This window comes from Quercus robur, chromosome 8 (assembly GCF_932294415.1).
Source record: "Quercus robur chromosome 8, dhQueRobu3.1, whole genome shotgun sequence".
Taxonomy (NCBI): domain Eukaryota; kingdom Viridiplantae; phylum Streptophyta; class Magnoliopsida; order Fagales; family Fagaceae; genus Quercus; species Quercus robur.
Window position 1 is genome coordinate 12,083,003 of NC_065541.1, and position 19,284 is coordinate 12,102,286.

At 35.9% G+C, this 19,284-nt stretch overlaps 2 protein-coding genes across 2 annotated transcripts in view; both read right to left on the reverse strand.

Moving 5' to 3' along the window:
- The window catches only part of LOC126695862 (disease resistance protein SUMM2-like), a 79,510-nt gene that overhangs the window by 34,914 nt on the left and 25,312 nt on the right, over window positions 1-19,284 (reverse strand). The window lies entirely within an intron of this gene.
- Window positions 13,027-14,022, reverse strand: LOC126695865 (disease resistance protein At4g27190-like). Its single transcript, XM_050392662.1, has one exon. It carries the CDS (start codon window positions 14,020-14,022, stop codon window positions 13,027-13,029), a length of 996 nt encoding a protein of 331 aa, XP_050248619.1.

Here is a 19,284-nt window from a genome sequence, read left to right on the forward strand (position 1 = left end):
CTCTGTACTTCCTTCACGTTTCTCGGGGGGGCCATCTCCATTATGGCTCGGATTTTGTCCGGGTTAGCTTCAATCCCCCTTTGAGATACCATGAATCCTAGGAATTTGCCTGCCGTTACACCGAATGCGCACTTTCCTGGATTGAGTTTCATGTTGTAGGATCGAAGTGTGCCGAATGTTTCCTTGAGATCTTCCAAATGGTCTTCCTCCTTCCGGCTCTTCACCAGCATGTCGTCGACATAAACTTGGACATTCCTCCCGATTTGCTGTGCGAACATCTTGTTCATTAGTCTCTGGTATGTTGCCCCTGCATTCTTCAGACCGAATGGCATTACTTTGTAACAGAAGAGTCCTTGACTGGTTACAAACGAAGTCTTCTCCTGATCGTCCTCGTGCATGCGGATCTGGTTATAACCCGAGAAAGCATCCATGAAGCTTAGCAATTGGTGTTGAGCCGTCGAGTCTACTAGGATGTCGACCCTTGGAAGGGGATAGCTATCTTTGGGGCATGCTTTGTTAAGATCGGTGAAGTCCACGCACATCCGCCATTTGCCACTCGTTTTCTTCACCATTACCACATTCGCCAGCCAATCGGGGTAGTAGACTTCCCTGATGAAGCTTGCCTCTTGGAGTTTGCGGACCTCTTCCGCTATTGCTTGGTCTCGTTCCGGGGCGAATACTCTCTTCTTTTGTCGGACGGGTGGAAACGAGGGCAACACATTCAACTTATGTACCATGACCGAGGGATCGATTCCTGGCATATCGTCATGGCTCCAGGCGAACACATCCTTATTGCTTCTCAAGAAAGTTACGAGCTCTTGACGGATTGCGGGTTTGGCAAGCGTTCCGATCCTGGTGGTTCGGTCTGGATTGGAACTGTCGAGAGTTATCTCCTCTAGCTTCTCTGTTGGTTCTGCCGTCGTTCGGTGTTCTTCTATGTTCAAGGCCTGGATCTGGTCTTCCACCTCCATCATAGCTACGTAGCATTCTCGTGCGGCAATTTGACTTCCGCGTATCTCTCCTACCCCATACTCTGTCGGGAACTTGATCATCAGGTGGTAAGTTGATGTTGCCGCCTTCCACGAGTTGAGCGTGGGTCGCCCAATAATAGCATTGTAAGCTGACGAGCAATCGACCACCAAGAATGTTACGTCCTTGGTGATTTGTTGTGGGTAATCTCCTACTGTCACCGATAACGTGACTGCACCCAAAGGGAATATTCTACTCCCTCCGAAACCAACGAGCGGGGCGTTTGTTGGTATCAGCAGCTCCCTATCAATCCTCATTTGTTGGAACGCCGGATAATACAAGATGTCGGCCGAACTACCGTTGTCGACCAACACTCGGTGGATGTTGTAGTCGCCTGCCCGCAAGGTGACGACGAGGGCATCGTCGTGTGGATGGTGTAGGCGCCTTGCATCCTCTTCCGAGAACTCGATAATGGGGCCTTCCCTTCTTGCCATCTTTGGCACTGTACCCGCCAACTGGACATTCTGTACCATCCGAAGATATGTTTTGCGAGCCTTTTTTGACGATCCGGCCGCTCCTGTTCCTCCAATTATCATCCTTATGTCCCCCAATGGGGGCCTTGGTCGCTCGTTCTCTCGACAGGGGTGTTGTTCTTGCGGGGGTTGATCCGTTCTTTCCTTACTGACGAACTTCTTCAATTTCCCTTGTCGGATAAGGGTTTCGATTTGTTGCTTCAAATCATAGCAGTCGGCCGTGTCGTGACCATGGTCACGGTGGAAGCGGCAATATTTGTCTCTGGACCTTTTGTTGGGATCACTCTTCAGCTTTCCCGGAAACGTCAGGGATCCTTCGTCCTTAATCTGCATTAGGACTTGGTCTATCGGGGCGGTCAACGGAGTGAAACTTGTGAACCGTCCACCCATTGGTTTTGGACGTCTCTCCTCCCTTCGATCTCCCATCCGTCCTCTCTTCCGCCCCTGGTCCTGTCGGGGGTCCTCTTGTCTGTCCCTTTTCTTGGGTCTGTCTTCTCGGGCTAACAGTGCGTCTTCAGCGTTCATGTACTTGGTGGCCCTGTAAAGCACCTCTGACATGGTCTTTGGGTCGTTTTTGTATAGGGAGAACAAAAACTTACCCCCCTTGAGCCCGTTCGTGAACGCTGCCACCAATATCTTATCGTCGGCTTCGTCGATCGAGAGCGCTTCTTTATTGAAGCGTGATATGTAGGCCCGTAACGTCTCCTCCTCTCTCTGCTTGATATTCATTAAACAAGCTGTGGACTTCTTATACCGATGTCCACCGATGAAGTGTGTAGTGAACTGAGCGCTCAGCTCCTTGAAGGTGCCGATGGAGTTTGGTGTTAGTCGGCTGAACCAAATCCTTGCCGCGCCCTTCAGGGTTGTAGGGAATGCCCTACATATAATTGCGTCTGCCACTCCCTGAAGGTGCATCAAGGTCTTGAAGGTCTCTAGGTGATCTAGAGGGTCCTTGATTCCGTCATAACTGTCCATACTCGGCATGCGGAACTTACTCGGCAGGGGGAAGGAATTGACGGACGTCGTAAATGGCGAGTCAGTCCGGTTGACAAGGTCGTCAAGATCGCTGGACACTCGCCCCTTGAGAGCGTTCATCAGGACTTCCATCTGTTCCTTCATCGCCTGCATCTCCGCGATGATGGGTTGTGGAGCTGTATCCGTCACTGAAGGGATGCTAGCGTCCCGTCGCACTTGTTTGCTCGGGGCGTTACTCTCCTGTGGTCCGTCATTATTTCTCCTTTCCTCACTGTTCCCTTCTTGATCTTCTCCTTGGCTATTCACCGCCGCACTCTTTTGATTCAGCTGCTCTACCAGGTCGTGGTTTTGTTTGGTGAGGCGCTCCACGGCTGCGGCGAGCGTCTTGACCTGTCTCTCAAGGGCAGTTGTAGGGGCTTCTTCTTGGACGTCATTTGTGGTTGCCATCGAGCGTGTGAGTACCATGTAACTCTTTTGTCTAGGAAACTTCGACTTCCCCACAGACGGCGCCAACTGATGACGTCGAAAATCGTCACCAATGGGTCACACCGTACTCGCGACTCGAATCGAACCTGCACGACAAGAACAATCGACGGACGTCCTTCAGAGAGCACCGGTGTGGTGCCGGCCAAAGGTTCTCCGACGGTCAAGTTAGAATTGTTCTGTTTTACTTAGAGCGGTAGAGAGGGTCAATTAAAGCGTACCTCGATTTCTGGGGGTATTATGCCTTTTATAGTGTTAAAGGGTTGACTTTTCCTTTTTGGTTTCCACATCTTTTCAATGTGGGACTCTACTCCCAATTCTCCTAAGCGTGGTGAGCAAGGATTCCCATTTCCGGATCATGGGGTCTTTCTGGGCTATGGACGTTTCGGATCATGGGCCCTTACAATGTCAGTCAGTGATGGGCCTTCGAAGCTAGGACCATCATCATGCAGGCCCAAGAGACCCAGTCCGTCAGGCCCATTAAGGTAAGCCATTAGGCCCAATATTTTATCATCTTCACTTGCATCACATGCCCTCTAGATGATGATTATGAGCATTCTTATTGACTCTGGAGATTATTAGATAACAATTTACTCTAGTCGTTGTTCCATGAACAGATGTAGCCTGTCCAGTAGTGGCCAATCGTTGGATATAAACTGGCATTCTCGTTGCTCAGGGTCTTGCTGGATGAATCATTGTGAGCCCTGCAGGCTAGCTCTTCTTTCTCATCTAACTGGAGGACTGTAGTGGTAATTGAAACATCAAAAAGAGCACAAATTTGATTAAGTCGGGCAAGTCAAGAAGAAAGTGGAAAACAAAAGCCTGATGATATGTTAGCCCTTACTAAATCTGCGTTTATATATATTGCAGGGTCTTTCCATGATATAATTGGGCAAAGTTTTCATTATTGACATTCTTTTATAAGCAATATATGAATTCTTTTATAGGATATATAGAATTCAAATTCATCACAATTACCACCATCAATGACCATTGATATATAGAATTCAAACTCATCACAATTACCACCATCACTTTTACACACACTGTTTGGATGGAGGGAGAGGAAAGGAGAGTAGAAGGAACAGCCCAAATGAGAAGGGTTTAATGAATCTTGCTTGAATGTTTTTAAGGGGAGAGGGGGAAGAGTTTGAGGGGATTTGAAGGGGTATCTTATCCCTCCAAATTTCTCATTTCTAGTTTCCCAAATTGGGAAGCTTTGGAGGGGAGCAGAGGGAGGTTCCAATTATTAAAAGAAATGATATGTCCAATAATATCTTCTTCTTTTTTTGAGGAAAATGATGTCTATTAGTATCTATTTCTTTCAAATCAGCAAAAGATGATCATAATTGTTGATTTTTATTTTATATATGATCATCCCCTCTCTCCCATACTAATTTTTAAAGTGTACAAATAAAGAGAAGTGATAGTTATTCTCCTCCTACTACTTAAATTTTAAAATATCCAAACAATGAGACCCACCCCTGCCCCACCCCCCCCCCCCCCCCCCCCCCCTTACCCTTTCTCTCCCTCCAAAATTTCAAACACATTGTAGCTTCATCTATTATACTAATAATTACCCCAGTATATGCATTATAAGTCAGGGATCCCATTCTTAATGGCAATAATTCCTATTATTTGGTACCTATTTGAAAAAAATAAAGTTTGTCCGGAGAAACTTAATTTTTTTTTCGAATAGGTACCAAATATTAGGAATTATTGCTATTAAGAATATGGACTATTGGATGGCCTACTATATTATTATTATTATTATTATTATTATTATTATTATCACAAGCACCATGCCCGTGTTTATGAGGCTTTGCTTCTTTCTTTTTTATTTATTATAAAAAGAAAAATGCATATATAACAATTTTTAGTTAACAAGAAGTAGTAGTTAATGTTTAAATATAATTTTTTTTTTTGAAGTAGGGAAAAGTGGATATTAGGGATGATGATCATTTTGTTATTTAGTAGTATTTGTTACTAGTAATAGTATCAAATAGAAAGCACTTCTCTTCACACAAAGAAATAAAACAAACCGCAGGAATTGTAGTTTTACCTCTCCATTTACATGAACGACATCGTCTAGAGCACTGGTAAAACGGTCAGTGATGTCTGGACAAGTTAGCACGTCCAAATCTAACCGAAATAAAGATGGCAGTGTAAAATGGTAGTTCCTTGGGCAAAGGTTGACGAGGCGTGGTAGTCGTGTGAATGTCAAGTACTTCAGTTTAGGGAGTAAGACATCTTTGCGAATTTGGCCATCTCTTTCATCTTTTTGGGCAAATACTTCCACAAATTGAGAGGCTCCTTTTATTTCTACACGTCGTAGCCGTAGAAGACCATCAACAATGGTCACAGGGAAGAGACGTCATTTTGTTGCACTCATCACTATAAAACGTGGGGTATTGGGCTGCGTATTTTTAGGCTGCGGCTGTAAAAAACGTGGCCCCAGATGGACTGAAACTGCGTTTTTCAAAAACGCAGCTTAAAGAAAAAACAAAAGTCGCGTTTTAAACACGGGGTCATAGAAGGGTTCTGAAGCCACGTTTTTTTGAGCTACAGCCGCATTTTTGGGGGTGGAGATATGGCCGCGTTTAAAACACACAGCTATAGCACTTGAGTATTTCATTTTTGTTTTTTTTTTAATCTTAACTATAGCCACGTGTAAAAAATGCAGCTCTAGCTTTCCTAAAGCCGCGTTTTTTAGCTGCGGCTTTAATTTTAGTCTAAAGCCGCGTTTTATAGACGCGGCTTTAAATTTAGTCTGAAACCGCGTGTTTAAAACACGGCTCTAGTTTGGGATTGGGCTGCGTTTTTTAAACGTAGCTTCAGATTTTCCCTATAGCCGTATGTTAAAAACGTGGCTTTAGGGCAAGTATAAATATTAAGGTTAGAAATTTCCAACCCTCTCCCTTTTTGCACATCATCAGCTTCCATCTCTCAAGCCAGCCTTCACGCTCCATCCGATCTCAACCCTCACCCTCCAAGCCTCCATCTCTCAAGCCCTTACCCTCCATCTCCGATCTCAACCCTCACCCTCCATCTGGCACTCTTAAGGCCTTACCCTTCATCTTCGATCTCAAGCCCTCACTCGGACGGTCCGTGTGAAGTATTGGCGCCTCTAGATCCACCTGTGAAGGTACATGATTTCTGTTAGCCTTAAATTTTCTGAGTTAGGGTTTATGTTTGTAAATAAATTATTTGATTTTTATTTTTATTTATAAAATGTATATTTATTTCGGCAAATCCCAACAAGCCCTAGAATCTCCCTCTTTTCCTCTTCTTCTTCTTCTTCAATTTCATTTAATTGAAGAAGAAGAAGAAGACGAACTTCATCTCCTTCATTTGAGAGCTGTGTACCTAAAGAGTCGTAGACGGACTTCATCTCGTCTCGTGTCCATAGACACAAAACGAGATGAAGTCCGTCTACGACTCTCCGGTTCTCGATCTCCTTTTCGATTCTCTCTTCCTTTATACAACAACAACAACAACATTTTTACCTTTTTCCTTTATACAACGTTTCTGTCATACATTTATTCGTTTGTTTCTGATAGTTTCCTCAACTTAGCGATTGTTAATGTTTCTGGGTATTTCTTATTTTCTGGTTTCTTCAGCTTTTCTGGGTACCCATTTGGAATCTTTAGGTACACAACTGTCAAAGTTTGCATTTGTATTTGTTCAACACTTTGGTTTCTCAATTTTGATTTGACCTCATCTGTTATTTATTTATGTGAATTGGTGCAATGAGTAAATGGTTTTCAATGTGCGTAATGTTTTGAATTATGCAAATTTGAAGTAGCTGAAAATTTTCTCCTTCATTTTTTATTGATTAACTTGCTTTCATGATTTGATTGCTTCAAATTGTTGTTATATAGCTATTGTATACTTTGAATTTTTATGGGTGCTTCCTGAATTATGGACAACAGTGTTGTATTACTACATTTTTGTGTGGAATTAACTGTGAATTTTTAGGTGTTGGATGGGTTTTATAGGTTTAGTGAGTCCATTTCAATCTGTTTGATGTTTAATTGTACCAAGTAGGATCTTTCTTATCTGAAGTTTTGTTTTCTAGATTGTACCAGAAGGGGTAGTTTTTTATTATTTTCATATCAAAGTTCTGTTCTTACTTTTGTGTTGATTATAGTAGTTTTACTTGGTATTTCCCGAAATATAATTAGAAAGCTTAATTTTTTTTTTTTTTTTTATAATAATGAATTTTTTTGTTTTCATAGGTATATATCGAAAATTGACTTGGAACTGAAATGGGATTAATGAGTTTATTTTTGAATATTTTTGATACCTTTTAAGCGGGGGAGGGGGGATTCAAACCTTAGATGTCTCTGTTAGAAACAGCAAGCAATGCTATTGAGCTTAAAGGCTCTTCATGTCGTTTTTGATTATCTTTGAGTTGAATTGATGAAAGCTTTGCATGTTTCTGATGGCCACATTGAAGGAGGTGACTTCAACTAGTTGTGGAAAGAATGTGTGCTGGAGATGAGCCTCTGGTAAGATCTGATCATCCTGAGTAATTAAATGCTCTAATTCATCACATCTCAATTTCTGTAAACTTTGAGCAATGGTTAGTGTGAAGAGCTTTCTTAATCGCTTACACCTTGACACTGTTAATCTTGAGAGCAACAATTCGTCTTGATGATTTCCTTGGGAAGAAATCCTGCAGGCTTAAACATCTCTTCTAATCAATGTCAATATATATATAAAAGAAGATACCTTATGTGAGAGTGCATGAGGTCCTGCCACGTGGCACTCTAATATTGCATTTAATATTTTTTACATTTTTCATTAAGTTTTTTTTTTACTGTTACCCAATAAATCATAATAACTTATTTTTACTATCATATAAATTTAACATTTTTTACCTTTTTTTGTTAATTATTTTTTACTATTACTCAATAAATCATAGTAACTTCTTTTTACTATATTACTTAATAGATCATAGTAACTTCTTTTTACTATTATATCAAATATGAGCTGTTCTTGACAATTGGACCAATTAGACCAAAAGCTATTCACTACAAAATGGATTCCCTTTTAAAAGTAGACCAGATCTTATGAAAAACTCAAGCCCAATTATTACCTCAATATATATATATATATATATACACACACACAAAAGCAGAGACCTCATGTGAGAGTGCATGAGGTCCTGCCACGTGGCATTCTAATATTGCATTTAGCCTTTTTTATCTCTTTTCATTAAGTTTTTTTTACTGTTACCCAATAGATCATAGTAACTTATTTTTACTATTATATAAATTTAACATTTTTTACCTTTTTTTTATTAAGTATTTTTTACTGTTACTCAATAGATCATAGTAACTTCTTTTTACTATTATATCAAATATGAACTATTCTTGACAATTAGACCAATTAGACCAAAAGCTATTCACTACAAAATGGATTACCTTTTAAAAGTATATCAAACCTTATGAAAAACTCAAGCACGGTTATTACCTTATATGTTATGACCAAAGTTTGACCATTCCCACGTGCAAATCAAAGCAAAAACTCTTACCCTCTTACAAACTCTCTTCTTCCACCCCCACGTATAGATGATACTTCTAGAAAATTTCATTCTCATGAAATCATGTCTCCATTTAAAAGCAGAGACCTCATGTGAGAGTGCATGAGGTCCCGCCACGTGGCACTCTAATATTGCATTTAACATTTTTTACCTTTTTTTATTAATTATTTTTTACTATTACTCAATAAATCATAGTAACTTCTTTTTACTATATTACTTAATAGATCATAGTAACTTCTTTTTACTATTATATCAAATATGAGCTGTTCTTGACAATTGGACCAATTAGACCAAAAGCTATTCACTACAAAATGGATTCCCTTTTAAAAGTAGACCAGATCTTATGAAAAACTCAAGCCCAATTATTACCTCAATATATATATATATACACACACACAAAAGCAGAGACCTCATGTGAGAGTGCATGAGGTCCTGCCACGTGGCATTCTAATATTGCATTTAGCCTTTTTTATCTCTTTTCATTAAGTTTTTTTTACTGTTACCCAATAGATCATAGTAACTTATTTTTACTATTATACAAATTTAACATTTTTTACCTTTTTTTTATTAAGTATTTTTTACTGTTACTCAATAGATCATAGTAACTTCTTTTTACTATTATATCAAATATGAACTATTCTTGACAATTAGACCAATTAGACCAAAAGCTATTCACTACAAAATGGATTACCTTTTAAAAGTATATCAAACCTTATGAAAAACTCAAGCACAGTTATTACCTTATATGTTATGACCAAAATTTGACCATTCCCACGTCCAAATCAAAGCAAAAATTCTTACCCTCTTACAAACTCTCTTCTTCCTCCCCCACATATAGATGATACCTCTAGAAAATCTCATTATCATTAAATCATGTCTCCATTTTTCCCCAATTTCAATTCAATATACTTTTGTCTATCAATAATGTTCTATGCAATTTATGCAGACAAATTCGCTATCATTGACCAATGCAACAAAAATATATATAAATCTTGAGATCCCTGGGGTTGTTGAAATAATTGACAAGTGCATATTTCTAAAATTTATAATAATAAAAAGTCTAATAAATAGCATATACTATCTCACAAAAATGCCATTAACTTAATATTTTCTTTTAAAAAATTCAATGATAGGAATGGTAAAGAACATGATCCTATACAAGAAATACCAAAAATACGTGCAAAACAATTTTCATAAGAGGATTTATCTTTAAATAATATGAAGACAATAATAAAGATAAAATGCATTGAATAAGATCCTAAGAAACAGGTTTGTTAATCGTTTCAAATTATACTCATCATTTACGTAAAAAAAAAATACATCATATTATTTATATTAAAAAAAATAATACATATTAATTTCAAAGTTTATTGCAACATGTGAACTGCTAGGGTATTGCAACAATAAGTAAAATTGATACAACAATGGGTTGGTATTACATTTTGTGCATACTTTGTGAAAGGAATGTCAAACCACAAGTAGGATCATTTTGGTGTGCAAAATGTGAAACAAAAACAAATCTTTCTATCCCAAAGTTAGAGGCACTCACATTAACTACATACTCTCCAAATATTTATAATATATTTATCTCACTGTAACTACTATATATATACACACACACACACACACACACAATTGCAAACTACTTCCGATACAGGATTCAAATTGAAGTTTTTGATGCAATTGACAAAACAAATTTTGTGATATTTGATCGAGATACCGAGAAAATCCTAAATAAATCTACAAGAAATCTTGCTGAAAAATAAACTGAGGTATAACTTATTTAAATTATTATAAAACTATTGATATTGGAGAAGGAATCCCACGTGATTTTAAAAAAAAAGTAGGAAAAAAATTAATTTTCCTACTTCATTTGAATGAATTTAATCTAAAGGATAGTTTTGAAAATTACATAATTGCTAAGATTTTTTACGCACCTTCAAATGACAAAAAGGTATGGAAGAAAAAAAATACATTCACAATCCAATATGCTATATTAATTCTTTTTGTTGCATTATTCCAAAATTAACAAAAATAAAAAAAATTACAAAAAACTATCACATCATTGAAATTTAATATAATTGCAAATACCTACGAAAAATCTTAGCGACAAAGTCCAAACTTTGTAAGATTTAATCAAGAATCTCCCGGTGCCAATTCATTAGTGATTAACACAGATGATGCAACAAAAGGAAAAAATGATGAAAGCTCAAAAATTGAACAAATATGGATGGACTAAACTTCACTGATGATGATAACAAGCGTCACCATACCACAAGAACAAAGCACTGAAGAAAAAAAAAAGATTTTGTAATGACGCTTTATTACATCACATAATAAAAATCAATAATATAGAATGAATTAATATGCTTTTATCAACTTTTATTATACAATATTACTCCAAAGTTGTTTTAATTATTACTCATTACTTGAACAAAATAATTCTAATAGATATATGTGTGCAATTTATAATTGTTACTTTTTATGATAAACTCATTGCTAATAAAGTTTTATAATAAATATGCTATAATATATGTATAATATTTTCCAAAAACAAATTTATATAAAACATTACAACATTATCCGTGCATTGCACGGGCAACTTACTAGTTCTTCACAGTTATTAATTCCCAAATCTTCAAGATTTAACAAACCTTGAGTCAAGAGAAGTAGAGCTATGTCACACAGTCTGCCTTCCACGTGCAACACTTTTAATTTATGAAAAATACACATACAAATTTAATTAATCCAACAGACTTAAACATAGATTAATTTATGTAAAGGACAAGATATGTGTTTGATGACATTTACGTGAAGCAAGAGTTTTTTTTTAAAAGATATTCAAAAGTGAAACTATATGGTACATGTGTTTGATAACAATAAATTTCTGCAAAAGTAATGGTGATTGCTAGCCACTACTCAAGGAAATTTTTGAAGAGGACCCTTGAAAATATGGATTGCTAAGAAAGAGAAAAGGAAGGAGAAGTTATCTCTTGCACCGGGCTCATGCGCCCTATGTGAGACTGACATGTGGGTGTAAATTTATTATAAATGAAAAAATACCTTTCCTAGAGCTTGCATATTAGCTTCCAGATCAGCAGCAAATGATGACTTCATCTCAGGGCAGTTCACCACTTTTAGCACCTCCAAAGATGGCCACATTGAAGAACAAGTTCCTCGATATAAAGTGCCAAAATTTGGCAAGTCGTCAAGGATTAACCATCTCAACTTCGATAGTATGACATCATTCCCATCCACAACTTCTCCTTCATCTTCATGGCCAATTACTTGCTTTAATTGAGGGAGTTCACTCATTCTAAGCGTTTCTAGTTGTGGAAAGCCTCAAGCAACTGTCATTGGAAAGATATATTCTAGTTGATTGCATCCAACTATTTCAAGAATTCTTAATTTCGGGAGGCATATTTGTTGATTTTGACTATGCAATAGCGTTCTGTCTTCCTTTGAAATTTTTTGCTTCAGTGCATCGCAGTTTGAGAGCTTTAGATTTTCCAACTTTCCTAGACTTTGAGCAACGACGGGTGAGAGTAGCTCGGTCAATAACCTGCAATAATTTAAGTCTAATACTATGAGATTGCTGAAGGTTAACTGATGGGTGGGTCCCTGGCATATTGTCCTCAGACAGCTCAAATTTTGAAGAGATAGTTTGACCAAATTAGCAAACATAACAGCATGGTTTCCTCCAGCTATATCAATGAGGTATTCCATCCCACAAGAATCAATTAAAAAGATATTCCACACTACGGAACAATAGCTTGAATGCATTAGGAGAGGAAGCATCCAAATTGATGATTCTTAAGATTCTGGAGTATGGATATTCTGGAATTTGATGGCCAGTAAATATGTGATACCCATAGAAACTGTTAATAGATATGTCATATCTTTGCAGGTTTGGAAAAACAAAGCCTATAGGAACACGGTTCAAGCTCAAGTGTAAAGAGAGCACAATCAAGCGAGATAGTGAACTTAACTCTGATAATTTAACATTGCATATTTTTGCTTGTCTTTCTTCATCATCCCAATCTTTGAAGCTGTCTTTAACAATGTATAGCTCCTCTAGTAAGGATAATCTTTGTAATAGACCTGGCAGAATCGGGTTTTTTTGGTCACATCTCATCAAATCTAACAGTCTTAAATTCTTCAGTTCCCCCAATTCATTTGGCAATGCATCCATACGAAAATGGTAAAAGCTCAAAACCTCAAGTCTTTTAAGCTTTCCCAAGGAATAGATGTTGGTAAAATTGCAGCCTGCCAAATACAGGCTTCGAAGGTTTGAAAACAAGTTAAGAGATTGTGATGACAAGAATTTTAGTCGTAGACTTAAAACTTTGAGAACATTCACCTCTGCAAACAATGTGTCGGAAACTTCACTGAAGTCTAATTCATTTCGTCCCAATAACAAAATTTTGAGTCTTGGACATGCTATTTTATTGGGAAGATGTTCAGGGTTCGAAGTCATCAAGGATATTGCTGTCATACTATCAAAGTTTTCATTCTTCTCTAACGAGTGCAGACTCTTAGCATGAATTCATTTTCTCCTTTGGATACTATCCACAAGGCAACATCACGAACCATGTCATGCGTTTTCACATGTGTTTCTCGATTACTTTCTAACAACAAATAAGAATCTTTGAGGTTATTAATGATCACACGCGCTTCATTCCTCGCTTCTTCAAGACAGGTAATGGTTCCAAATTCATCTAGCCCCATCACATATCTAGCTAATTCTTCAATAGAAATGTCATAATCTTCTGGAAATAAAGAACACAACAAAAAGCAGAACTTGGTTTTGCGCTTTAAACGATCGTAACTCCACTTAAGACATACATAAACATTTTTTTCATCATCAACACCTTCTATATCCATAAGGTTAGACTCTTCTAGTTGCTTGAGGGCTACCTTCCAATCATTGAGAGGTTTTCTTGCTAGAGCCTTTCCCACTGTAACAATTGCAATAGGCAAACCTTTGCACTCTTTAATAACTTTCATCACCACATCATTCAAAGGAGGATAGTCATCAATTATACATGCAATTTTCTTTATTAAAGCCAATGATTCTTTATCTGATAAGAAGTTCAAGGGAATCTTCCTTCCACAATCCATTAAATTGCACACATGGTCATTCCTTGTAGTCAGAAGAATCTTGCAACCCTTGTGATCATCATGAAATGGAATTCCAATAACTTTCAACTCAACGTCTTTCCAGACATCATCCAAGATTATGAGAATCTTTTCTACACTCTTTATTCTTAAGCATATTCGATTTGCTCTTGCTGAACTGCTCTCCTCATCAAGTTTTAGATTTAATTGGTCCGCAATTTCCCCTTGAATTCTTCTAATGTCTGGAGTAAAGGACACAGTAGTCATCACAATGTCATTAAAAAGATTTGATTCTTTGGCTTTCTTATGTACTTCCTTCACCAAGGTTGTCTTCCCAACCCCTCCCATACCACATACTCCAATACTGTAACTATTATTGTCACATAATGCCTCCATAATTCGTTGAAAAGTCATTTTTCTTGATTCAAACATTTCAAAATCGCTAGACATAAAGATTTCTATACCAGGAGTTGGAGCACGGTGGGCAACCTGGGTAAAATTGCCCTCAAGATGGAGTTTTCTTATAGTCGTTGTCTTCTGGGTGGCTTCCTTGCTTAATTTGTATTGCCCAATCCATTTAGGAAACCGATAATTGCTGGATTTCTTGTTTTCTTCTATTTTATTTTCTAAAGTATGCACGTCTGCCACTACTTGGTTCACATTTTGTGAGCCATTCTTGTACAATTATTTCTATAACTTCGGTATTCATTCTGGCTCTCTCAACTCGTTCTTGCACTATTGCTTGTATCGATACCAGTTCTTCTTTTGCTTTCCTAAGATCATTGAAGATGGTATTGAGATGAAACAAATAGCTAACTTGACGTTTTATCGGCTTTACAGTGTACTTTCCAATCTCAAATAAAATGGAGGTGGCAAATTCCATCTAATCTGAAAATAAAAGACAAGAACGAAAGGTGAAGCGACGAATTTGATATCAGAAGTGTATCTTGTTTACGAGCTAACACACTTCCGAGTATGCAAATTGAATGATAAGCAAAACAATTGCTACGGATAGCAGAATGAAGAGTATTGGGGGAACAGAGTACGCTGCCTTTAATTTTGCTTGCCTTTTTTATTTATTTTTTATAATGAGATAGTTATGCTAATATGGTGCTAACTTTGCAGTTTGAATTTTTTCTCTTCTAGATCCTTAAACATTTTGTGCTTAGAAATGTGTCAATTTAGCGGTTGCCCTTCTACTGCAAGGAAAAAGAGAGAAAATTACTTTTCTTACATTTTCTTTTTCATGAAGTTTTTTTATTGATTAATTAATATGTACTATTATATCTATTATATATCAAATTTCATTCAAAAAATTATAAATAAAAATATTTTATCAATGTCAACTATTTTTGAACCTATAAAAATACAATATAAAAGAAAAAATATAAAGAAGTAAGAATTTTAATAAAAAAAACATAAAAGAACAGTATGTTATATTTCACAAGTTATAAAATAATATATAGAAACTCAAATTATATTGTAATAATTTATTTTTCTTCATAAAAATGTATGTATACACAATAGAGTAGGGAAATAATTACATAATAATTAATCCTAAATTCTAATATTATTTTCACTAAAGTATAATTTTGGTCCTTAAATTTGAGTTGATTTCATATTGGTTCTTTACATTTCAAAATTTTATATTTTAGTCATTCACGTTTAATTAAGTTTTAAGTTAATCGGCCATTTACATTTCAAAATTTTCATTTTCATTAATGGCAAATATAAAATTGAATCAAATATAAATGGTCAAAATGAAAATTTTAAAACGTAAAGGGTTATCATGAAAATAGAATTAAACCTGAAAGCGCCAAACTGAAAACTAAATCAAACATGAAAGGACAAATAAAATTTTTGAAACATTGGACTTTAAGGACCATAGATGTAATTTAGTCTATATTCTTTCACTCATTTACTTAGCCAAAAAAAAAAAAAAAAGTATTTATTGTCCTGTATTATTATAATTTAAAATTGTAACTGAATTGACACCTCTCCATGCACAAAGTGCTTAGGGGTTTATGGGGAAAAGGGTTTAAGCTGTGGAATTAGCAGCATGTTGTAATTATTTCTCAAAAAAAAAATTATAGAAAATCATAAGATAAAAAACTCAATATTATTATGACAATCAAGATCTGATCATTTAAATTATTAAAAATCTTAATAGATAAAAAACTCAAAAGTATAATAAGAATATAAATGTTGATATTTAATACATTATGTAAAACATGGAACTAATAATATTGATTTTGATAATTTTGCTGCTGTATATAATGACATAATTAAAAAAAAAAAAAAATAGATTGTCAATAAAAGTATCAAAGTCACGTAAAGTGGAAGTATTTAAGTATAAGAAAAAAGTTTAACTATGAAATTAGTTGTAACTTAAGGTTACAACTTTAGTTGATATATTTTTATTAGGTATGAATTTTGACAAATTTATCATTGAATTATATTTCCTTCTTATATCCTTCATGCTTACAAAATTTATAAAAGATTAAAAATTAATAACTATATCATCAATAAATTGTTTAAATTATAAATTTTTGTAGTCTAAAATTATGTATAAAAAAAGTTTATAGATCATAATATACGTATATTTTCATAACTTTTTGCTATGAATAAAATGCATAGTAAATTATTCAAAAGTCAAACATAGCTTTTTGCTCCTTATATTTGGCCTTATTTTCAATTTAGTCCTCAAATTTTCACAACTTTTAATTATTTTGGTTGTCATCTCACTTACAAACAAGAATGGAGCTAGAACTTGTACTTTGTTTGGGGGGGGGGGGGGGGGGGGAACATTAACAGATATTTTTTTTTCATGACAATCCAAGCTACCATTCAATATTAAAGAAATATCAATAAAAGAGAAAATACAAAATAACCATTTTTCAATTTTTTTTATTAATACATTAGAACTTCAACCTATGTCATCTACTTCATGATTGAACTTGACATTTATTTAAATCTCAAAAATCACATATAATTTATTTTATACTAAAATTTGTATCTCTCTTTCCCTTTCAATATACATTATCAAAGAATCCATTAAAAATCACATTCTAATTGAGTAATTATGTTGATTATACTTGAATAACAACGCTGATCTCATTACAATTCAAATAGTTTCTTAACTAATCAACCAACTAATTAAGTTAAAAATTAAAAATGAATAACCCAAGTGGATTTTAACTCTGCCAAACACAAAGTTCACTCACTATTATTTATTACTTTTAATAACTATCACAAAATAAATAAAATAAAGGCGTAAATGCACTTTTGGTCCGTACATTTTGGGTCGTTTCTCAATTTAGTTCCTAAATTGATTTTGCTCCTAAGTGAGTCCCTTCTTTTTCATAATCGTTTTTAAAATGGTCTCTGCCGTCAAGCCAGTTATGGAAAATGCTGAAGTGGCAAACAGAATGCACTATTTGTTGAAGTGGCTAATAAAAAAAAAAATATATATATATATATATATATTTAACATTTTTTAAATGCCATGTCAGCATTTAAATTAATAAAAAAAAGACAGCTAAGAAATTTAAATAAAAAAGTAAATTAAATTAAAAAAAAAACCTAAAATCTAATTTAAACTAAAATCATTTCTTAAAAAATAAAAATTTATAATCGTTTTAATTCTTTTTGCTTTTGTTTTTGGTTAATCTCTTCAGCTTAAAAAAAATCTTCTACACTCTCTACCACTAGTCTTAAACTCCCTCTCTCTCTCTCTCTTCACCCTACCCTCTCTACCACTAAGCACTCAAGCTCGGCCTTCTTCTCCATCAGGCGCCGGAGCTCACAAACTCACAAGCAGACCACGCCATGAACGTCGGTGACCGACAAGGTCTGCACTAGCGGCTCAGCCTGGTAGTTCAGCGGAGGAAAGATTGAGTCAGCGCAGAACTACGGGACGAAGAATTCGCCGCCATTGTTGGCATCAAACGGCGTGAGAATCTTCGCGAAGGAAAAGATTTTATCCTCACCTGCAGCGGCGATGTCGTTTTGGCTCCTACAAGGCTCCGATGGACAGGCTCACCAGATTTTGGAGTCAAGGCGGCAGAGATTGCCCAGCGACGAAGGTGGGTGAAGCTGAGGGGGCATCTCGCAAAATCTCAATCTCATTTGTTCTCTAGGGATTTGGAAGAAAGATTTGAAGCAAAAATAAAAATGGTTGTATTGGTTTTTCTTTTTCTTTTTCTTTTTTTTTTTTTTTTTTTTGCTGCCCTTGATGTTCTGGGTTTGTATGTATTCTGAGATTTTGCCCAAACTATTCTGTTTTTTTTTTTTAATGCGGATTTGTATATTTTTCTGGATATATGGGTTTGATTTCCTAGAGGTTTCAATGTTGATTGTGTTGGAATTTTTTTGTGCTGAGATTGATTTTGAGTGGGTTAGTGAATTGGGTTTGTCTTGATTTGGAGAAGAACATGAAGAATGAAGTTCTGGGTTGGAGGTTTGATGATTTTTCTAGGTTGGTTTTCTCATGTGGGTTTGGGTTTGATGATTTTTTCATGTTTTGGAGGTTTCGGTGGAGGATAGGGATTTTGTATGAAATTGTGCATTGTTCTGGGTTTGATGTGCTGTTGTTTTGGGTTTGATTGTTCTTGGATTTGGGAAGAACATGAAGAACAAGTTCTTGTGTTCTTACCTAAAAAATAGTGAAAGCAATAATAATAATAATAATAATAATTATAGATTTAAAAGTTTGTTTTTTTAATTTAGTTTGAATTAAATTGAAATTGAAAAATATAAATTATTTTTATTTTTTTAATTAAACTGACATCATTTTTTTTTAACTTAAAAATACTGATATGGTATTTAAAAAATATCAAATAAAATATTTTATTATTATTTTATTAATTATGTCAGTGATTAATATGTCAATAATGTATTCTGTTTGTTAGAGCATCCACAGCCGAAAATACCATCTTATCTCATTTTACCATCCCAAAAAGCTACTTTATTAATTATACCATACCATTTTACAACACACCCAACATCCCAAAACTCTATTTTTTTCCCATTTTATTTAAATATTCTTTTTTAATCTTTTTTTTTTTTTTTTCTATTTCACTTTTTCTCTTTCTTTTCCTCTCTTTCTCCCTCAACCTCTAGCACCGGCCTCAACCTCTAGCACCGGCCTCAACCTCTAGCAAACCCATACCCAGCAAAATCACAAGAAGCAAATCATAACAAAAAATCACCCAAATCAACAGAAACTTAACCAAACGTCGAAAACCCATGCCCAAATCCAACCCAAACGCCGGAAACCCATGCCCAAATCCAAATCCGACCGTCGCCACCGTCGCCCAAACCCATGCCACCGTCGCCACCCAAATCAGATCCAAACGCCAGAAACCCATGCCCAACGCCGATCTCCATGCTCAAAGGCGATCTCCACATCCTATGCCCAACGCCGATCTCCATGCTCAACGGCGATCTCCACATCCCACGCCCAACGCCGATCACCACTCCCAACGCCGATCTCCACCCCACACCCAAACATCGATCTCTGCGCCAAACCCAAATGCCGATCTCCACGCCACCACATTGATCTACAACGAGAGAGAGAAGAGAAATAATGAGTGGGTGGTGGCTTGCCATGGCCGGTGACAGTGGGTCAGGCCATGGTGTAGTCACTGTGGTGGCTAT